The 24,157-nt window shown below is 39.5% G+C and overlaps 1 protein-coding gene across 1 annotated transcript; it reads left to right on the forward strand.

Annotated features, from left to right (window-relative positions):
- Positions 1-308: 308 nt before the first annotated feature.
- Positions 309-23,054, forward strand: prim2 (DNA primase subunit 2). Its single transcript, XM_062401723.1, has 14 exons — positions 309-420; positions 1,928-2,077; positions 2,186-2,298; positions 3,077-3,171; positions 3,277-3,397; positions 3,900-3,995; positions 5,324-5,461; positions 8,707-8,774; positions 10,376-10,448; positions 10,711-10,896; positions 18,889-19,015; positions 19,187-19,269; positions 20,332-20,400; positions 22,706-23,054. The coding sequence occupies exons 2-14, from the start codon at positions 1,933-1,935 to the stop codon at positions 22,931-22,933; spliced, it is 1,542 nt and encodes a 513-aa protein (XP_062257707.1). The 5' UTR covers positions 309-420; positions 1,928-1,932; the 3' UTR covers positions 22,934-23,054.
- The last annotated feature ends 1,103 nt before the right edge of the window (positions 23,055-24,157 follow it).

The raw sequence follows: 24,157 nt of genomic DNA on the forward strand, positions 1-24,157 counted from the left end.
AGTTTCAACATCATCTGATGACAACTTTTATGAAGAATGGATTTAAAACAACTTACTTAGGTAAGGAATGTAGTTATTTTCAGCTATTGCCAATATGTGCCCACAGTATATGCCCACGCTGACTTATGTTATTTATACCACGACTTCATTTGAATGTGATCTTCTCCAGACACACGCCTGCTTCACCTCTTTCAGAAAAAAGCGAGACAACCCCATTGGATTTGTTCCCCGGAGGCCACCATCTGCGGGAGGTGCTCGGCTGCATCTATGGGCGGCACACTCGAGACAACTAAACGAGCGTCCACACGTACGGCAAGAGTTTCCTCTTCCGGGGGCTGACGATATACGTCACCGTTTTACCCGCGTTCGTTGAACAGCGCACTGTGTTTGGCGGGAGTGACCTCAGACAGCGACTAACCGGTAATATAACCATCATATTACACATCAACTATCGTGCTGCTTGTTTGTTTGATACGTTGCTTCGTTAGTTTTCGAGCCGGCTCGTCTTTAAGTCACTTTTCGGGACGGCTCGCTGAGGGTTAGCTAACATCCTCCTCTGTGCTGGAGGAGCTGCTCTGCCTGTGTGTTGTTGTCGGACTTAGCTCGACCTGTTCAGTGTGGAGGACTCAACTTTGTGAACTTTCGTCTGTGTTACTAAGTAGAGTCTGAATGCTGCTGCTCCTGATCCACTGGGACTTCATAGACACCCAGCTAGACGGATGTATTATCAACTTTATAATAGCACAGTTTAGACAAGGATCAGCTTTCTAGTACACAATCATACACAGGATCCCGACAGGATTGTGTATGAATATTTTCATACAACATTGGCTCTTATTTACACTGAATATTACTAATTATACCATTATTTTTTGTTTTTATTTCTCTATTTCTCTGATCATATTCGATTCTTTTATTCAAATGTTTCTTCCTTGTGAAGCCCATTGTATCATTGTTAAGAAAAGTGCTACCTAATCAAAGTTTATTTTTATATTAATATATAATGCTATGAAAGTTCGTCTTGTGGACTGTGGTTTATCTGTTGCATGAATCAATTTGTAATAGGATTAGTTATTGCTGCCTCTGCACAGTTTGAATGTGTTTTGATTTGGTCACAGCTGTCTTTGGCATATCACACCAGTGATCACCTGTTAACAGTGTCAGCCTAGTATCACAGAGTATACAAATATAACTCGACACAAGTCTGATAAAATATAAGTCCTTTTATTCTGTTGGTCCATATGTGCACTGTACTTTGTTTTCATTTGTGTCTTTCTGATACAACGAATCTTACAGAAGGCCCAGAGAGATTTAGCTTCCACTTCAAGTTCTGTATGATCGTTTCCATTGTTTATATGAACCACGAAAACCCAATAAATGAGAAGAATTAAGAAATAAAAGACAGATCATTCTTCTCCAGTACACCATGTTTTATTCCCTAAAGATCCTAGTAATAACAAGATGGACTCAGATAAGGCATTGTAAGAGTTCTGCAGCTTCTTTAATTTTTACGAACTTTAATTTTGGGCTACTCTTAATGTTCTTTATGTAATGATCTGTTGATTATTTTTTCTATTTATTTTTTGGTCTTCAAATAATTATGAAAATATGCCCGTCACATCATCTTCTTTTTTCCAATCAGCAGTTCAAAACCCAAATATGTTAAGTTCTCCTCTCATACATGACCAAGAAAACCAAGAAAACTTTTTATTTTGGTAGCTTTTAGTTGAAAAGGAACTTAAAGAAGTAATTGATCATGAAAATAGTTACCACCAAATTACCACCTTTTTTCAGTCAATCGACCAATTAGTTATTCAATTCACTGTTTAATTTGTACTTGTATTGAAACTTACACTGATCTGCCTCTCCTGTGTTTGGCCTATTATCTGCTACAGTACAAGCTAAACTTACTTTCCTTTCCCCTCAGTCACCATGGAGTTCCCTAGCAGAAGAAAGAAGTTCATCGCCAGCCCTCAGGCGGAGCTCTATGGTCATCCTCTGCAGTTCTACGGGCAGCCTCCCCTTGAAAACATCTCCCTCTCGGAATTTGAGACATTTGCTGTGGACCGACTGAAATGTAAGACCAGTGCAAATAAGGAAATTTACTATAAGCACTGTTTTCTCAGATTTTGTCATCTATTTTTAACATGTTAAAAAAAATGACGTGCTTTTCATTGCACTGCAGTGTTGAAGACCATTGAGAATTTGGGAGTGAGCTACTTGAAGGTGTCTGAGGACTACAAAAAGAAACTGGACAATGAGTCTAAAAACCTGAACTTTCCTTACAGACCAGAGATTGTGAGTATATCTAATATGATAGCACATCTCTGCTGTGCAGCTTTTATAAACTGTTATTGTGTAGCTTTATCACGATCATACAGGGATTTCTCTTTGTCATTTACCAGCTCATTTAGATGGGGTATACTGGGATTTCGCATCTATAGTGTTAGAGCAGTAAGTTAGGGATGGCACGTGCTTTGTAAAGAGTTAACTGCAAATTTATGTTAAACTTTTAAAGCTAGAAAATGTGTGTTTTGTGAGATGTCATAATTAGTGTTATTGCAAATATTAAAGGCATGATCTGATTTATACATGTGCTATATTAATTATATGGAGGAAACAATTTGAACCTATTACAGATGGAGAAAAACACCCATATCAAAACACTATTATGAAACTGAATCACAAAAAATTATAGTAAAATTTGTTTAATGTTCATAGCTTTTAAACATTACTGTAAATACAACCTGTGATGATATGACACAGTCTTGAACAGAGAAGAATTCAGAAAATGCTCTTTGAAAATATTATATTCTCTTTCAAAGGCCAGTCCTAGTTGTTACTGGATTCTGAGAAATCAAAGCTGCACATCAAATTAAAGTATCAAATTAACTTTTTTCTGAATTAAATTTCTTTTGTTTAAATTAACCCTCTCTGCTTGTGGGAATCTTACTTCTTAGCTTCCTCTAAGATTGAGATTCAGTATTCACTCAATCTTAGAGGAAGTTGAGAGATGAACTATAGCCAAATAAAAGACTTACTATCACTTTACTGATACTTGTATTAATCTATCAAGGATGACAGAAAACCCCAGATTGGACTAAGTGAATATGAGAAACGGAGAAAGGATCATATCTCCCACTTCATTCTCAGGCTCGCCTATTGCCAAACGTAAGTAAAGTCTGCCATTATTATTATTATTATGGTGTCTGTTGTCGTGGATATCATTCAAATGCAACTAAACCAAGTGTTATTATTTTCCCTGTCATCTTGAAGGGAAGATCTCAGGCGCTGGTTCATACAGCAGGAAGTAGATCTTTTCCGCTACCGCTTCAATGAGCTGATTGCAAAACAAAAGCTGGAATTTATGCACAGGAATAATCTGCAATATGACAGAGTAAGTTTATTTTCCGTGATTTAATGTTTCTACATTGATTTAAAAAGTAGCCACAAGAGAGTACATTTTGAAAGACACCTGTCTCTTTTGTTGCCTGTGGGTTAAATGGGAAACACTTTTACATGTTTCAGTGAAAGATATTGTGTATTATAGCTCCAACTGAAGTACTGAGTGTGTAGTTTCCTCCAGTCACAACATAGTGTTATTGCAATGTTTCTTCACTAGATGGAGCTGTTTGATCACAGTAACAGGACCCTGAATGTTACATGTTTTCTTAAATGTTGATTTTAAAGTTTTAAAGTTAAAAATATATATATTTAAGAGATGAACATATGATATATAAAGAATATAAGTGTAGTAGTGGTGTTTATTTTATCTCTATACAGTTCCTTCATGTGATAAATGACGTTTGGTTTCCTTGAGCCTCGACCTTCATCATGTTCACAGTGACACAGTTCTGCCTTTTCACTGAAATTCATCATCCTCATCAATGTCTTTTCAGATTAGTGTCGAGGAGAAGAAGACTCTGCAGGAGAAACTCATCAACTCCAGCTATGCCGTCAGTGGGATCACTGTTGAGGAACAGGACTTCTACAAAGTGAGTTACTCTTGTCAGACGATGTTGTTCTATGTTTTCTTATCGCTTTAGTTTCCATGAGGTAAATGCAAAGAGCTGAAACCAGCCCTGTGGACGATAGCACCACGAACAATACGCTGTCTGATCTGGATGGTACAACTTAAATATATAAACAACAGTTGTCATGTTAAAATCATCCCCACGATTGCAATTATCTGCGAGGAATTATTCTATTCACTGTCCTACGTCTTGATCACAAAAAAAGCACTCATGTTTGATTATTTGGATTAATGTTCCAAATGTAATGTTCTTTGATCCTATTCAGAGATGTTTCGATAATTTTAACCATTAATTTGATAGAATAACCCCGGTCACTATCAGCAACTCACATCACAGGCGTTCCAATTTTCCTTTATGACTTGAAGTGTAAAATAGGTTGGTCAGAATTTTCAGGGAAAAAAAAACGTTTATCCTCTTGGAAAAAAAGGGACAAAACATGTTATATAAATCCTCTTCTGGCTTTGGTCCAGTGCTAGGCTCAGAATAATTACAAGAGCTTTCTCATTAGTGTCACCCATTCTCTCTAATTCAAACCTGCCCAAGAGTACCAGTGAAGCTGGGTAGTGAACTGTGAACTCTTAAAAATAATGTATTAATTGCACTGAAGTAAAACACAGACATTTCTGCTTGGTTCCATCTTTTTCCCTTCAACTCTTCCTCCTCCCGGGCCAATGTTTTGTCAGATAGAGTCAGAAAATTATTATATGAAATAAATTAATTTATAACTGTTGCATTTCTCCCTCAGGCCATTTAAATCAACTCACTGGAGAACTCCTACACTCAAAAATACATCAGAATATATATATATATATATATATTATTACTTCTTAAGAAATGTTTTGACATAATACTGTTGAGTCACTTAATGTTCAAATAGCGGAAGAATCTGTTAAATCACTATGAATACTGTGAGTGAAGAATAAGTGCCTGATTGACAGATCACCGTCATAACCTTTCACGGCTGAATAGATTTAAGTCTACAGTTTGTCTTTTCACAGAATGAAAAGGAAAAGGGGGAAATGTCATGGCCTGCTGCTTGACTCTGAATTTACATTTACGTGTTGCTTGACAGTCTCTTCGCCGAGGGAATGTAAATCATTGCACTCTCGTTATTCAACATCACGTGAATAAGTGTAAATTCTCGGATTGAATTAGAAGCAGCTAAAAATAAAAAATGGCAGAGGGTTGGTATTAACATCCTGACACTCATTCATGTAAAGGGAATATTCAAATGAATGTCTTTTTGAACATTTTACCCCCCCCCCCCCCCACCCTTGTTGTTTTAAAAGGTTCCATTTCAAGATGCGCTGGATCTAGTGCGAATGAGGAGAGTGTACCTGAAAGCCGGCTACGCGTACATCCCTCACCAGGACATCGTCGCCATTGTTCTCAATGATTTCCGCACCAGGATTTCCAAAGCTCTCGCAGTATGTGTTAACGTCTTATGTAACATTGCAGGAGGACCACAGATGAATGAGAATGTAGACTTGTGTGCAACGTGACAGGTCATGGTTTAAACATACAGCAAACATTTACCTTCATGTATATATGTAAAATAGGGCTGTAGACAGCCTTTATCTTTGTTTGTCACTTTGCTGTTTATGGTTTAGAACACAAAACACTCAGATCCTTTGGTGTCGACTCTGCATCCTCCATTTTCATATAAGAACAAATTAACTAACTTTATTGATCGGTGAGCGCCCCCAGCTGGATCATGAGGTAAACTACTGTTTGTGATGCTCCTCTTGACTTCAAAATTTGAATGAATATGACAACCCAAATGAATATGTAACAATAGGGACCATTTTTTGATTGCATCGCACAACAGCCACGACATCTGGGAACATGTGGATTTTTCGACCAATGAGTACTATTTATAACAACATTATTACAACATTATTACTCTGTAATTATGGGGAGAATTACACCAAGCTTCAAACGTTGCCTTCATTTGCAAAGGGTTATAGTTGAAACTCAAGTGTGAGTCTGTACCAGCCAAGCTGTCACGGCTGGTAAATTAAGGCTATTCAATACAACTCTGACCTTTTTAAAAATAGAATAACAGGATCATAGATTTTAATCAACCCCATTCTGACACACTACAACAGCTTCACTTTACATATTATTTAAGAGTAGTTAAAATGTTCCTGTTCATCGATGTTATGTAAATCTATTTTGTGTATATAGTAAGCCTGGTCGCATCAGGCCTAACATTATCAAATTGTGATTGTGGTTGTCCCCTTGTGTGCCCTGAGGAAAACTGGAGGAATGCAGGGTTCAGATGAGGAGAACAAGTGTGCACATATGACATAAAATGTCTGGAGGGAAGACCAGGGACAGCTAGTGTGGAAGTGCTTATTGTTCCTGCAGGCATGATGTTTTTTTAACGGGCTGGGGAAGTTGTCGGGTGAAATTGTGGAATAGGCAGAATGTGCACCGCATGTAATGCCCTGGGGGATCTGAGACATGTTGTTTTGGAAACCAGAAGCATTCTTCATAAAATATGTGAGGAGACAAGCAAGGTTCAGTTCCTTTGTGGTGAGAGGTCCTGAGTGGGGAGAGGGCTGAAGCATGACCAGCAACCAAAGGAAGTAGCATGGTACGGTTCGTGAACAGACTGTCTATTTTTTTTAGATGATGCCAGAAATGTGCTATACAGGTTGTAAACAACCACAGGGAGGACACAATGAAGAGATGTTGGACTGAATATACAGACGAATGACAGGTCCTTCCGATACACCTGTTCGAACAATGTTTTATATAATCAAATTACTAGTTACAACCAAACATACTAGAAACGAGCTTGAACAAACATCATTGGGCTCAGAACTACCTGAAATGACAGGAACCATCTTTGAGAAAAGGGTATTTAATGTTTACTTTGACATTGTTGTTTGGTCAGTGTCCTATTCACTAACATGAAGGAGGCAGGGTTTCTAATCTAGACCGTAGCCAACCAGCAGGGGTTTGGCTTCACTTTTGGTGAGCTGTCCTTTTGCCCATCTCTATATACAAAGTCTATTGTTGGAAGCAGGCAACAATAAGTGTGTGATTATCATGGTACTAATGATAAAAGAGAAGAGCTACATTTTGAGGGACATTGTTTGGACAGGACAAACACATTGGTCAAGAATTAAGAGTATTTGCATTCTGGTACCTGGAGCCGGGGAGGAGGAGCTGTACTATACTCGTTTGTTAATATGCAGTTTGTGTATCACTACCCACAGAATATATGGCAGTATTTAACCTGCTGCATATTGCTTTCATAGAAGTGCAAGTATATTTCATATAGTGTTGGTGTCGTGACAGTGTTTCTTAATGACATCAAACCCAGTGTCCTCCTCATTCCAAAGCAGCTGTGTGCGTCTACCTTGGAGCTGGCGGTTTGTCGCTCTGTGCATAGAAAATCCTTTGGCAGATTGAACAAAGGTTGTGTCTTTGTTCTGAGCTAGTGTTCTGTTCTCCATCCCTTGTATTTTACTGAGTAGTCACTTTCAATCCGTGGGTTTGGAGGTAATGCCTGTGTTTATGACAAAGAGGAATCTGCCTGGCCACTGATCTAAAATGCCTATTGGCAAACTGAAGAACTCGTCAGAAAGAAAAACACCACTGGGCAAGTTAGGTGGAAAATCCCCATGGGTTTCTACTCTGGTAAAACTGCACAGGCTGCAAAACACACACCAGTCTCCAAATAGTGAATTAAATTGTCCTCTGCTCTTTGTGTAGTCTCGAGCGTGAGTTTGTGTCTGTGCTTAAGCTGGAATAATGGGCAAATGTCCTTGATTTACTTTAACCGAAACACATGTGCCCCTCTACAGGATTGCAGGCAGAGAGGATTAGAAAAGAAAAAACTAATAAAAAGAATAACTTGGCCCAGTTCAGCCATACTTCTATTTCCTGGTAATTATCCGGACCACTAACTGTTGGAACGAAACAATGCTGCAAAACAATTTTTCTTGTAACTCTGCCATTACGACTGTTTGTGTTACTATAATGGGTATTCTCCTCCACTGGGTACAGCGATTGGACATTACAAAAATGTGTCATTAAAAAGGCATGAAATTGAAGGCTGTTTCTGTACATGGCTTCAGCTATTGGTTTGATGTTAATTTTAACAGATAGAATATAGTTTATCAAGAGGTTTCTTTGTGTATTTGGATGAGGGACTTTGACTTGAGACCATAGTCTATTGAGATCTTGTTGTGTGTATATATATATATATATATATATATATATTATTAATTTATTGTATTTTATAAAGCAATTATCCCAAGTAAAGGTTTTGATCTGCGTGGGAGGTGCATCCATCTGTTAACTTCGAGTTTTCGAGTTTTAAAATTGCAGTCTGAAAAACTTCACATCAAGCCGATTGTAAACCAAATGTCAGGAGTTTATTTACTGATCAATAATTGTAATAATTGTCAATTTGGATAATGTGGTTCCAAAGAAAACCTCTGAGTTTTATAACCTGATTGTGATTCCTGAAGTTTCACTCAACAGTCTTAAGCCATGCTCTTGTTTCTTATTTATTTTTGTTGAAATGAATTACCTTGTTTTTCTAACACTTGACCTGCAAGGGTAGGCTTATAGTTTATTTAGATATATTATAATAGGTTCCATTCCTTTGACCGACATGTGTTTACCTTCACTCACGCAATGCTTGTCTCTGCAGCTGACAGCCCGCTCGCTACCAGCGGTGCATTCTGATGAACGGCTTCAACCTCTCCTTAACCATCTCAGGTAAGCAGCAGGATTAATCACTTTGTTCCGGTTTTCTTTTCTTTCTTTTCTTTTTGCCTCAATGCTTTTGAGAAAGAGATGTAGTGTAATTGTTTTTCAGCATGGAGAAGTGCTGGGGGAGGGGGGGTTGTGGCTGGTCTGAATCCACTTGATCTGCCACTGTAGACAAGTCCAGAAGTTAAGGGAGTTGCTCAGTACTGGAAGTACTTAGGACTGTGCAACATGTGTCATGTCTTTTACAATTTGTCATCAGCTGTATTGTATCGCCGCTTGTTTGTTGGGCACCTGTTTATTCAAAGTTCTCAAAATTGAATGTGTCCCAATGCCACCAAGTTTTACAATAGACTTCATTCGCCTTTGTCAATACTGTGGCTAAACTGTAAAATATTCAAGCCGCAGTTACATTAGTTGGATATACTGGTTTTACATAATTTTATAAAATATATATACATATAAATATATATATATAGTATTGGAATTTGTAATCCCTAATATTGGTATTGGCCCTCCAAAAACCCACCTCAGTCGGGCTCTAGACGAATCAGATCTCAGTATGAAACCTGCTCGGCGTCATAATGTGAGCATTATTAGACTGTGATCAGTGGCTGTGATGTGGTAACACTGCAGGAGCATTTACACAAGGCAGGACTGGTGCAGTAAAAGGTGTCACTTTTCATGATGGGTTGGAGGGTTGCGTTTTCCCAAAAAACGCAACACAAGCCGATCTCCTGGTCGTAGCTCTGCTCTAAACCTGCGTTCAGTTTTATCAGACCACCGCTGCAATATTTCAAATTGAATCAAACAACAAGAATGGCACTCTGTGTAGAGGCTGAACAATCATTTGACCAGATCCAATCCTAAATTTAATGGGTTCTTTCTTGGCTCATCTGTCCAAGTTTCATTGAAAATCCATTCAATAGTTCTTCAAACAAAACTGGTCACAACATCCTTGGCAGAGATAAGAACAACAGAAGTGTACATAAAGTTAAATGTTTTACCAAACCACAGAGCCGTGTGACCCCGGTGTAATACTGAGGCCTCACCTCTTGTAGATACTTTAATGTCAAATCCTTAAACGTGATCACAATTCAAAGATAATGTGTTTCAGCCACAGTGCACGTTTGCATTGAACACCAGCAGACTTCTATGGACGTCAGTCTCAATAGCAGAGAAGAATGACTCAGAGCTTCTTGCTTTTATCTTACATTAGATAAAAGCAAGAAGAAGAATATAGGGGTGGAAGAAGTCGTATTGCCTGATTGTTGAGGGGGATTAGTTGGGGAGGTTGTTGAGATCAGTGGGCAGGCCTATAATCTCTGGTGGTGGGGGGGGGACACTATGTAATGTGAGGCACTGCCACAATTCAAATGAATTGATAGCAGATTAGCTGTTTCAAGTTGTTTAGCAGGAGGTTACAGGGCTTGAATTCACTTTTTCTTAATAAATTGCATTAGCGCCATTATTTTGAGCTGTGTCCTGTTTGGTCGGTACCTGATTTCCTATCAAAAAGACACAATTTTTCATTCATTTCAAATCTTAATTTAGTATTTGGTCTTTATTTGTCGTAGATCGGATATAATTCTTATTTTTTCTCATTCCAGTCATGCCTATGTGGGACAGGATTACAGCATCCAGAAGAATGTCGGCAAAATCTCCTTGGATCAAATAGATTCAGTGAGTTGCGACCATTTATTCTTGAAATGTCAAGTTCAGGGTTCCATTGTGCCTGGGAATGTGTGGTGGGAAACGGGAGATATGAGGTTTGTATAGTAACTGTCATGGCCACAGCGAGGAATGAGCAGAATGTGTATTTAGTGCCACGTTAGTTTTAATCCACCTGTTCACATTATGTCTAACATGTTGTCTACAGAGTCAAATCAGATATTTACACTGATGAATTATTGTCGTTCATTATTTGCGTGTTGTCTTCCTGTAGCTTTCAGTGAAGTCTTTCCCGCTGTGTAAGAGGCAGCTCCACCAGGCCCTGAAAGAGAACCACCACCTGCGTCATGGAGGCCGTATGCAGTACGGCCTCTTCCTCAAAGGCATCGGCCTCTCGCTGGAGCAGGCGCTGCAGTTCTGGAGGTCGGAGTTCATCAGAGGCAAAGTGGATGCAGACAAGGTAATGTGGAAAATATCAACTTGTTTTCAAAGAATTCACATACAAAGAACAAACCAGTGTTCGTTTCAGATGCTTTAGCAAAATCATGAAAATGTCTTGGACACAGTGTTGACGGCTGTGTAGAGCATGCAGGAGGCAGGACATGACTTGTGCATTCTGCTGTGGATATCACATGTTGTGGTCCACAGCACATCAACACCAGCAACTGTGCTTATTGGCTAAATCTCTTATACCGGTTTTCAACAAATTTAGCAGGTAAATGCAAGCCTCTTAAAAAATGCATCATGTTCAACGTCACTCAAACTCGCTGTCATGCAAAATTATCACATTCACCTGAGTGTCTCGTTTCAATCGCTGCTTATCAGAGCTGTGCCCGTGACCGATTAAAACCTGTTTGCTGCAGAGTAATTTGACCCAGGAGTGAATGCAGATTTATCCATTCCCGTTAAGGACATAAGGCAGATGTTAGTGGGTGTTTTTTGGAGTGGAGAAAGGAGCTATATTCTTTCCAAGTGGACATCTTTGCCGGCGGCTTCTGCGTGTGTTGCACCTCGTTTTCATCCAGAGATGTTTGTATTCTTTGTGTTTTTTTTCAGTTTTGCATCCATATTCCCACCGTATTGTCACATGGTTTCACTGGGTCAGATCATGTCTGGCCGGAAAAGTTCTGAAAGATGGCCGCAGCCACGGACTTGAACATTTGGATTGTCACATCCTGCCCCTCCAGAAAATGTATTAAAATGTTCAGCGCATAAAAACAAGGTAGCTTCGTTCTGTAGGCGTTATCATTAATGTTTACATGCCGTTTTTTCTGAGTGCTGTTCCACACTTGAAGCATTGCTGTTGTTCTATTGGTGATGAAATTACCTCATCATAGCTGTATTGATAAAAAATAAGCTTTCATTAGTGGAACACTGTACTGTAATGAGGTTAATGAAAACTGAAGTGGTCATAGGTTCAGTTTTTGTGTGTCTCAATAGAAGAGCTCCACAGTAAAGACATTTAAATAGTTCTTAATGGTGAGAACCACTCCTCGGAATGTGAATAGTGACAGGGAGACGCCACCTATTGGAACGGAACATTCCTACTGTTTGTTCTTGTTGTAATGCTTTCATATTAATGTATTCCAGACGAGCCAGAGCGACATTTACATTTAATAGTTCTGACATGAAAGTGTTGTTTGCCGTTCTCATTTGCAGCTACAGCATTAGGCTCCGTTTCATCACACAGGTCCTTATTTCACAGTGTGTTGCAGATATGTTGTTACGAAGTGTGTCTGCCCTTAGCTCGGCTCGAGCACATTGTTTAAAGTCTGCCCTTGCACATGTTCATGTCGTCCCTGGTTGACTGTCGAGAAAATAACTTGCTTGTTAAATAGATAATTGCTCGCTCCACATCGATTTACAGATACGACTCTATACACCGGAGAGCATCAGAACATCCCTGCACGCCTCACCTCGGCGTGCCTGTTTTAGAAAGGAGACGTGATGGAGTCAGACGTCCCTGTGGTTTTTCAGTTGTTATTTTCCGTAATCCTCCAAACCCACACACAGCCATCTGAGAATTAGTTTTTAGCTATTATCCATGAAACATGAAAATTAAATTTCAGTTCTAGAGAGTTGACTTTATTCTGCGCCGTAGTATATCGTAGTAAAAACTACTGCTGGAATTGATGGATTTTTAATCATGGTTGAGTCAATGCCTGCAGCATGACCATGACTTCGTTCTCCAAGTTTCTTTCTGAATGCAAACCAAAGAAGATAATAATGTTGTCCTGAATCATTCAAAGCTAAACTTCAAAATGAATGAGGTCAGATATTTGTAGCTTCATTATCATTTCTGTGACACATAAAATGAATTATCAAAACAATTATGAACCTTTTTACAATTCTAGTATCCGCATAATTTGCTTCATGAGACCATTGTGCCGCATGGGAGTGTTTGCTGCTCAGCCCCGGCTGGGTACTCAACCGCAGAGCTACAAATATTGATCGATGAATTGACTCACTGATCAACAGTAAATAAATCAGCACATATTTTGATATTTGATATTTGAGCTTTGAGTCAATTAAACAAGATTTCCAAACACTTAAGGGTATCGGGTTCCTCAGGGTGATAATTGTTGGCCTTTGCCTATAAAAAAAATTGTTATAGCAAATTTCAGCTATTTTAGTTTGTAGTCTGAACTACATTGATGACACAATGAGCTTCAGGAATTTGAGCTGTGCATTTTTCTCTTGTGTTGATAGAAATGATTCATCGAGGAAATGACTGGTAATACAAATTATTGTTTGTTGCAAACCCACTTGACAGTTTGAAATAAAAAGCAGCACCATCTGTTTGCACTGCGACACAGTATAAGACACATGTCTCAACAGTCATGTGAGCCTTGGATCTGTTTCTCTAATAATGTGTATCTAGTAAAATTATATAAGTAAAATAAATGCTGTCCATGTGTGTCTCACCCTCTGACCTCCTCTGATTAAACAAACTTCCATTGCTTAATCTCGTGAATAGATGCTGTATTAACAGCATGCACGGTGCCAAGAGTTCTTTAATTGCTCCGAGTTGAAATAGAAACAGAGTAGAGCAGTCTGGCAAAGCAGTGTGTGTGTGAGAATGAGCCTTGATCCCTGCAGTGTTCTTCGTAACGATGACTTGTATTAATATAGTCGATCATATGGTTAGGATTCAGTTCAAGTCACCTGCAGATAGTCTGCTCTCTTCCCAGTTCAACAAGACAAAGTGCAAGAGACCAGCTAAAGAAATGCAGTAAAAAAAAGTACAAGAGGTGCTTGTTAGACTAGTTAGGGTGTTCCAGTGTGAGGAGGGGAACCACAGACTGGAACAGTCTGGAATGAGAGTGGCCGAGAGGGAGCACAAACCCTGAGTTCAAGTAGGTTAGTGCAGACCTGTGAGTCGCTCTGCATGCAAGCTTTATAGTGACTTGAATTGGATTTTGGCGGCCGTGGGTCGTCAGCAGAGGTCGATGAGCAGCGGAGTGACGTGCCCTTTTAGGCTGATTGAAGACCAGAAGCTGCATTCTGGACCATCTGTTATGTTTCAATCTGCATGTTGTGGGAATATAGACTTTGTTTCCTGACTGCAGTTCTTTCAGTAGGTATATAGACATACAATAATAAATCTGCCAAGACTTCACAGACACACACAGACTTTCATGTTTTCAGCTATTTGAAACTGAGACATCTCTTCTTTGAGCGGAAATGAGCAGATTCATAGAAATAGAGAAAACAGTTACATAATGTTTTACTGGTAAGCAGCAGAAGTGACCATAATTTATACAGCACCGACATCAGTTGAATGAGCACAAATCTGAAGTGCTGCATAGGTCTATGTGGGAAATCTACATAGAAAAGTTAAAAAAACTAAACTGTGTCTGAAACATTAATCATGTCAATCGAATTTCAAGTTATGCTGGTTAATATTAATACTTTTCTTTTTATAACTGTAAAAATCAGTATCCTGCTGGTTAATTGTTGTTAATTGTTGCTAATAAGAAATAATTTGATACAAAATGTAAATGGTGTAGCTTGCAGCTAAATATGCTAGAAGTAGGGGAGGTTATATTTTTTGTTCCACTCCCCCTAAAGCTGTAATTCAGTCTGTGTCTTTATATATTTATGTTTAGTTTTTCTTTGTGTCAGCAGTATGCTTACGGACATACCACCCTGAAAATACCCAATCTCAAAAACTAAACGGATGAAAAATGGTGCAATAGTTGGCCAAGAAAGGAACCATATTTTCTAGGATTTTTTTTCACTTTCTTTAACATTGCAAGATGGGGCTATTGGGCCTTGGCAGATTTAAACACTCTGTTGACTAGCGTTCTACTTTATTTATTTATATATATGAAATAAAATATTTTCATTCGACCGATTACAATGTCCTCTCTCTTTTGTCGTTAGAATAACATAATGGCCAAACGTTGATTTGATGTAAGGTAGCGTCCGTGTGTCCTCGGGAAGAACCTCATGGCAGCTACAGTGCACTGCCTCCTCACTGCCACATTTCTGAGACGGCACGGTTCCCACATACAGGCTGCCAGAGAAGGGGTGATGGGGCTCTGCACACAGCCCCGGCTCGTGTTCCACGGCAAAGGCAGCAGAATTGGTGCTGACCAGATCGCAGCTCTCCCAGTGATGTATGTGTTGTGTCAGGGACTGCACTTTGTGGCAGGCTGCACAAAGCCAGCTCATTAGTATGCGACTGGCACAGAGAAAAAAGATGGGAGGCAGCGATGCCGAAAGGGAGGCCTGGAGGAAGAAGCAGTGTAATATTAGACTAGGGGGAGAGAGAAAATTGATGAAATCATCTTGATGTATCCATTTTTCTTTCCACGGAAGTTAGCCCATCCATTCTGAAGAGTGTCTTAGTGTACCACGTTTCAGTCGTGCTGTTTTGCCTCTGGGTCGGGCCGCTCTGAACTGCTTGCTTTACAGATGTTAACTTCAGGTTAATTAATTTCCACTAACTGACACCGTTTTTCACATTATAGGTTTGCTTTCCTCTGGGGTCTTTAGCAGCCGCAGAGGAGATTCATTAGATGACACTTTACATTAACAGATCTTTAAGTTTGGTTACAAATGTACACTGTGTTAATTTAGCACAGCAAAAAAGATCCCAGTTCAAATCCCGGTTCGGGTTTATCCGTGAGTTTGCATGTTCTCCCCGTGTGTAGGCTTTCTCAGAGTACTCCAGCTTCCTCCTACAGATTGGAGTCAGGTTGATTGGAGACACTAAAGTGATTGTAGATGTAAATGTCAGAGTGAAGGGTTGTTTGTGTCTGTGCGACCTGTCCACGGTGTCAGCTGGGACCCTCTGGACTCCTTGACCCTCATCGGATAAGCAGTAAAGATAATGATGGATGGATCCTTTTGTTCCTTCTTTGTTTCAGAAAGTCCTAGACAATGATCCAAGAGATAGAATAGCCATTAGCCTAAAATGAACTGAGCAACGTTTAATAAATCATTATCTGATATAACTAAAAAGTATAAAGGGGTGCTCTTAGATTTACTGAGTATGTTAACAAGTTGTCCTACTGCTATTTACCTCTATTGAGAAACTAGGACCATGCAGATATAATGTGATTATTGGTTTATCACATTTATATCGGTGTAATTTGTCTCAGTTGTTGTTTTAGAGACTTTAAGAATATACTTGTTTGTGGTGATTCATTTAAGAAGCACCATTTCTGCAGCATCAAACTTGTTAACCTAATGAGAACTTGCAGTATGTATTATTCCTTCACCTTGTATTGTTTTTAGGCTGTGAAAAGGCCTGTGGTGCAGATTAAAGAGTATTTTAGTGGCGTTACATGTAAGAGGGGATTGGAGCTACAGGCACACCAGTCACCATGGACTGAGCCTAAGAAGCGAGGCCAAGTTGACACACATGCACACACATGCTCACACGCACACGTACGTAATCCCTTTGATTGTGTCCTATTTCTCTCTGTGTCGCCACTGCCGCAGGTTTTTGTCAATGTGTCCTAGAGTGTGGGGGGATGTTGCAGCTGAGCCGAGTTGTGTACCAGAGGAGCTGCAGCTCTGCGCCTTTTAATGCGTCTTCTGTGTGTTGAGAATCTTTTACTCCAAGTCATTCGGTATAAAGGTCAACTGTATTGGGGAACATCCAGGATTATCTGCAGTTGCCGAACACTGAAAATATATAACATTTTATGTTGCATTCAGTAAATATGGGATCCGGGGAGAAACAATTCGTAATCTACAAAAATGTCAGTGTTAAGATAATTTAATATTATTTTGAGAGGAAATCAAATATCAAAAACAGGTCAAGTTCATCTTATGGTAGATTATTTTAATTATTAATAGAGTTTAACAGAATTTGGGGCGGCTGAGGCTGATACTTATATTGGAGATACAGTTATTTCAGCCAATACATATTTAACAATTTGGTAAACCCCTTGACAAACAAAAGTAAGAAGCTTTAATTTGTACTCTGAGATCGATGAAGCACCTGCGTAGCTTGATCCAGTTCTATCTGATACTTAGATGAACTTAAATACTTGTTATTAGTCTGCGGCCTTATGCTGGTACCTCAGGACTTTGGGATTGTTCAGACGGAAAATTCAAGGATTTTGAATAAATTTGTGTTCTTTTTTTTTATAAAAAACAGAGCAGAAGTAAATGCAATATTCTTCAATATTTCCGAATTATTTATGCCCTGAAGTCAATGTTTTCATATCATATTGTAAATCTATGATGCAGATACTCATGTCAACCAATTTATTTATTGATTTTTATTTTATTTAATCAGCCAACTGGTAAATCTCTTGGGCTGTAATGTTTAAGGTGGACCTTTAGAAGTATGTGTAGTAGTCTCTGTTTTGTTATGTTAATTTATACATATTTTTATCTGTAATCACCATTTTTGGCAAAGGTCTCAGGCTTCCACCGTCTAAGAGGAATGAAAGTTTGAAGGCTTTTTTTTTAAAAACTTTTCAGACCACGTGGGATCTTTTTATGTCCCAATTACAATTTTTCACACACATACATATTAAACACACTTCATTGTCAGTGGAGTTCCAAGATTCGTTTTAATAGACTAGGGGGGGTCTTAAATCAGAGAGCGGCCTCTTAAAAATCCTTAGAAGCTCTACATAATTAATATTTGATTTATTGTACTTAAAGAAGATTTTATGGGTTTTTAAAGTGCCTCTGCAGCTTGTCACATTAGCAAGTTCAGGGGTTTTATTGCAACATTAATGTGTTATGATGGGTGCAGTCACGGTGATTGTGTTCTGCCACCGTCGACGCACACTGTGTGGATTTTACTGTTTGATTTTTAGAGGCAGGGTCTCTGTAATTCATTTTTAATAGTTGCGCCGAGGTACAATACATATAAAAGCAGTTCACTGAGGAGGTTTTTGTCGAATGACCCCCATCAAAATGTGTGAAGGGTTCTTTGGTTTGGATTGAAGTGGAATGAATATGGTGTGAGGCTTTGGAGACGTCTGGTCTGGCACTTAAAGGTTTATTATCGATACACTTCGCTCGTGTCCTTGACTTTGATGTTTTGCTTGTTGGGAGATTATAGAAAGATTTTCCAGATACATTAAAGCAGGAACGTGCATAGTTACTTTGAATTCAAACCTGGCCGCTGTGTGTTCATAGATAAATTGAATGAAAGTAGAACAGTGCAACAACACATTGGATGGCTGTAATGCACCTTGACGTTGGTCGACACTTTTCTGACTGAAAGAAGTTTGTTAATACTTTAGTTTGTAAGTATAATCTTACAGCTGCATATATATGTAAATACTCCATGTTTGTTTATTCTGCTTTAAAGAAACTAAACATACATCTGTTAAGCAAGCTTGTGAATGCAACTAATCTAGGTTGATGTTCAGTTAATACAATTGTGACGTGTTGGTCACTGTAAAAGTATAGTGATCCTTTACTTAAGTGTCGTTAGCGGAACTGCTAACAACTCATGTGCCAAGAGGCACAGACTATGCACTGCTTGTTTCTAACTAGTAAATTTACCTGTTAAACACACTTTCCTCTGAGATATAGTGGAGTACATGTACTCTACTTGAGTAAATTTAATTACTTTTCCATCACGCATTTCACTGTAGCTCTCACCTTTTCAGGAATAAAGTAATAGGACCTGTTAATCAGTTTTCTATTACACTGGTATATAGGATTTTAATTATCTTATTCAACAGCTCCTCTTCATAGAGTATGTGTGCGCTGTGCAGGGCAAGGGCCAAAAGCACTGAGAGGGAAAGATGGCTGTATTAGGGTTCACATATTTCAACCACCTCGAGTGTGGCGACACCTCTACAGCAGCTACTCTCTAATAGCTCTATATTTCACTGAGGAAAACACCCTGTCAAATCTGACATGATGTATAACAATGTCTCTTTTCACCCCAACCTTGTCGCCCTTACATTCTCATCCTCGCTAATACCTTCTCATCCTCTCTCCCCTCTCTTCTCTCTATCTGTAGTTTGACAAACAATATGCCTACGGCATCCGCCACATGTTTGGCAAAGAAGGCAAGCGAGCAGACTACACCCCCTACAGTTGCATGAAGGTGATTTTGTCAAACCTACCCAGCCAAGGCGACCATCATGGTGAGTTGAAGGCTGCCGGAAGAAGCCATTACCCATATGATACACCCCTCCGCTTTCATTATCAAGCCTTTCTATTTAAACAAGTGACGAGTCACTGTGGATGCCATCAGTGAAACAAGAGTTATGGTGTCTTAATTCCTAATTTAATTTCAATTGACTTTCTGTTTGAAGGATGTCCGTTTCGTCACAGTGACCCAGAGCTGCTCAAGCAGAAGCTTCAAGTCTACAAAGTGTCTCCCAATGGAATTCATCAGGTGGGTGTCATCCTGGCTACAGACACGTCTCAAATGACCAGACCGTCCTTAAGGCGCCATTACTGCCTCCAGATTCCTCCCCTTCACCTCATAAAGTATTATACCCTCTACTTTGGGTTTTTATATTCTGTTTCACGTTCATTTATATATGAATCGTCCAATTTAAAAAAACATGTTAACGTTCAAAGGACCTGGCATGTAAAACCAGTTGAGGCAGTAATATGACGAAGTAGCTGGACGGTGCTCTACATGTTGTTTCTCTACTCGTTAAGAACAATTCTAGAGCACTGCACAGGAATTGTATGCGAGTTATAAGTATCACATAAATATGATATTTGCTCATTTAAAACTCACAGCACAGCAAATGTTTTCCTTTTATTAGCGTTCTCACCGATCTAACAGCAGCCACGGTGGTTGGAGCGTGCTGGCGGCAGTATCATGCCGCAGGCAGCCTTCAGGAATATAGGGAATAACGAAGTCAGATTCTTCCAACCAGTCTCTCTCTTAGCTTGAGCTGAAGACCTTGGATTTATTTTCCAGGAGGTAAGTCAGCCTGAGTGAGCAGTCACGCCAACAATACAGTGGTTTTACCACAAGAACGTGAGGGTCTTGCGTGACCCAGCGTGACCTGCGTTTCACACCCTCTCTTCAACTTTACTGAGCCTCAGAGAAACTCTTAGGGGGAAAAAAAACTGGAAATCCTGAAACTGATATGTACCAGAAGACTTGAAGATGTATTCGTTTCCAACCGTTGTGCTACAAAGAGTTGACTCAGGGCCTGAATATTTAAATTAGCAAAATAAGCCTGTGATCAGTTCTCATGACATTTGCAAAGATTTCTTGAGGGATGCGTTCGCTGCTGTCTTTATGATTTAGGACGGATGTTTGTGGAGGTAGTTGACTGAAAGCCAATTAAAACAATTTTGACTACAAGACTCCAGACATCCTGAAATGTTGGCGATATGCTGAGTGCCAGTGTAACAGTTTAAAGTGAGAGTACAGTCAACTTTTTCTAACCTGCTTTTGAACTTGTCTTTCTCTGTCCCCTACCGTCTGCTGCAGATCCTGGACCTGGTTAAAGGAATGCATTATCAGCTGGCGTGCCAGAAGTACTTCGAGCTGACGCACAATGTAAGTGCAAATTTAATTTGGAGTGGGAGGTTACCATGGCTACCTGTTTCGGGGGCAATGGTTTTGTCCTTAAATCTCACGCATGAAGGCTCAGGAGAGAGACCCAGACCTGCCATCACATCCATCATTAGCTGCCTGTCACAACCACTTTATTGTTATTGGTTTATTAAAGCGCTCACGTCAATTATGTCCCCTGGGGATGCTTGTGTCATTTATCTGTTTAAGTTGGGATGCTTGAGTCTGTTTCCCTTTCAGTCACACTCAAAGTCCTGGTTTTAGTGGAGATCTATAATTGAAAAAAAAAGAGAAGACTAAATTTGAATGTGACTACAAATGCCTTAATGGGAGTTTGGCACATGATGATCATTAGTTAAACGCACCCTCTTTATTTTATCTATCCTCTTCACTACATTAACACAGAGTGATATATCCGGACTAAGGTGAAGCGGCTATTTTTAAATGTAAAAAGTCAATCAGAGTTATATTGTGTGGAGCAAAAATAATTTGACCTTAAATATAACTTGACAAATTGCACTTTACACGTTGGATCGGTTTGTAAAAAATCCATGTTAAAACTTTTCAAGAGTGTAATTTATTCCTCTCAATTTCAGTATGATCACCAGAAAATACAGTGACAAACTTACATCACACATGGTGACTCCCAAATATCAAATAATCAATCATTCAACTTTTGTTTTCATATCATGAGTTCACTGTCATGACTGTAGTTGGCTAAAAGCAGTATCCTTGTAGAAGTCTTTTTTTGTGTGTGTTTTTTTAAACATGCATTCTCAATGCAGATTTGTTTGTAACATTTGACTGACAGCGTCTACTGAGGCCAGAAGTGGCAAATGCATTAAGGTAAAATGAATGAAAACAGCTAAATCCATCACTGTTGACGTCATTTGGCCATCGTGGAGCGGAACCAATCACACGTTAGCTCATGATGTCGCACCCTGTTTTTATAGCATCAAATTACTAATTAAAAACAGAAGTGCTGTAAAAATTAACACTTGGTCAAACATCGGGGTGATAAGAGCTACCTAAAATGACAGAGACCATCACTGAGTTAAATGTATTTAATGTTTTTAGCTTTGTCAATATCCAATCACCAACATGGAGCTGGCAGGATTTGTTGCCTATCCTGCAGCCAGCCACCAGGTGGCGATCCAGGTGTCACGCAGCATCTACGTATAATTCATTAACCTTCACCACACAAGCCGAGTTCACCGCCTTGAGTAACAATGTGTTTTATTTATTATCAGTATTAAATTTTTATTTGTAACATGATTAATGTTCTATTTCTTTCTCTAATAAATAACAGTCTCACTATAAATCCTCCTGTGTGTAAAAACAGAAGAGACATTAAAAGCCAACTGTCTTTTCTTTTTGAACACAAGCTCATAATCGTGGGCTGCTCCTCGGCTCGCTGGCAGGTTATTGACTGTAATGAAAAATGCAGGTGTCATGTTTGTTTATAGTCATTTCATTTACATTCATTCAGTCCGTGCAAACAAACAAAAACAAAACAAAGAGGTGGTCGGCAGTCATGTGCGAAATGAATTATTCTGCTTCACAGGACAATTTGTACACGTTGAATTCACAGGCTTATGAGCAAAGTTTCTTCGAGCGCTTAATCCTTGAAGGTGAGAAATAAAATCAAGGCCTGGAAAGTTATTGGAAATGGATTTTAATATGATTTTTTTCTAGCAAAAACCATATGAAGTTCAAGCCATTTTCTTTGTACACACAACTCAATAGTGTTTTTTTGACAATTGCCATTATTTATACTGATTATAATGTCATGTTGTTAATTTAAATGATTGATAGTTATAGTTACTGTCGTAGTTCAACAGGTAGAAACAGCAACGTGAAACTTCTTACTGAACTTTATTTAGCAGCTGGATGCCACTGATAGTTAAAGTGTACAAATGACCTAGTAATTTGAAACATTTATTCCTACACTATAAAAAAATCCATCACCATGAAACAATTGTTTAAAGACCAAATGTCACAGAAAGAGCTTGAACGTCATCTGTTACTTGAGTCCGAGGTTTTTACTCATCCTGAGTGATTTTGACATTTTATTTCCTGGAAGGGCTTTTCATCTTTTCACTGTGCTCCGATGGAAAAGTTAGGACGTGACTTATGTGTCTGTGAAGCTTCTCCGTGTTAATAATGAATTAAGGTGTTGCATGTAAATGAGCAAACTATTCCGCTCATGAGATAAAAAGTAACGCACATGAGATTGAATCAGTCGGCGAGACACTAACCTGCCATTGCTGCTGTTCTTTTTTTCTAACAGGTCGAGGAAGCCAGTTTTTCGCTCAACCACCCCAACCAGTACTTCATAGAGAGCCAGAAAGTTTTAGGAGGAGGCAAAGACATAAAGCGAGAGGTGGGGACGTCGCAGAGGTCACAGGAGATCTCTGCCAACAAAGGATCCACGGCGGCACCGGAGCCGGTGGCGAACGCCCCCCAGGATTTGGCCGAGATGACCGAGGACCTTGACTCTTTCTTCCAAGACGCCTGATCTATGTATTCCCTTTTTTTTTTTTATACACGTTAGTCTTTGTCGTTTTTTACGAGGGCTGAACGTCGAGGGAGTGGAATCTGTATTTGACATGTAAAATATTAAAGTTGCCTTTCAGTTATCTTTGAATGATTTAAGTTCACTTCAAACACAGCGGGGTTTGAGCTAACCTCCGATCTCGGTGTCGCGCAAAAGTTGACATTACATCCGATAAACTTCCTTGTTAATGTTTGCGGTGACGCATCGTTCACTTTGCAGTTGAACCCATGCGTTAAAAAGTCTCTGTTTGTTTCCCTGTTTGCACTCTGGTCTCAGTGCACTGGGTTTTGGCAGGGACGTGCATTTTGTGGGTGATGACTAGAACATTTCCCAGCTGTCTCAGAAACAATGTCATTGTATTCGCTGGCAGGAGCACGGATGAATGGTGGCAGGAGGATGGATGAAAATAAACAATTTCCACAGTTGTATTATGCCGCCTTGGAATATTGCCTCATGGCGCACAATGCAATTTATTCAAAGCATACGTAGTCGGGGGATATTTCCTTTCTCTTATCTCCACTTTCTGTCTGCGCAATAATTTGTGAAAAATGGTGGCTGTCTGAAAGTGGAGAACCTTGTGCACTGCTGCGGATTCGGTTACACACACACACACAAACACACAAACACACGCTGCTCGTCTAATCTCTTTCTTCAGGAGCTACAGTTTTCAAACTCCTGCCTCTGCTCCTACTTTACATTTCACAAGATCACCAACTTTAGATCCAATTAGAGCCACTGAAGAATTAGCTCTGAATTATATAAATGCAAAATGTGTTCTCCGGGAGGCCATAAGGGGAAACATTGAATAATGGTATAAAAACCTCTATTTGTAATTGAATCATTGTTCCTTTTTAGATCCAATTTGATGTCCCATATGGTGTCAGATGTTTCATTTCGCCGCAGCCTTGACGACACTCTGGGACCGCACTTCATCACCGTCTAATGGCTCCAACGTCACGAGCGCCAAACACACGGCCCGCTCCGGGAAGCTGCATATAGCTGGAATTAAATTAGGTCTTAAAATCCAGGCATGGTGCTTGACATAGAGAGGATTTATTCAGCATAATAAGGCGAGTGGATAACAGTGTGCCGCCGAGCTGCTGTCAGTAACAGACCCTTGATGTTTAATATTTGGTGGCGCATGACTACGTTTGACAAAGCTGGCACTTTCTTAAGACTGTGGGG

The sequence above is a fragment of the Platichthys flesus genome, chromosome 12 (assembly GCF_949316205.1).
Source record: "Platichthys flesus chromosome 12, fPlaFle2.1, whole genome shotgun sequence".
Classification (NCBI taxonomy): domain Eukaryota; kingdom Metazoa; phylum Chordata; class Actinopteri; order Pleuronectiformes; family Pleuronectidae; genus Platichthys; species Platichthys flesus.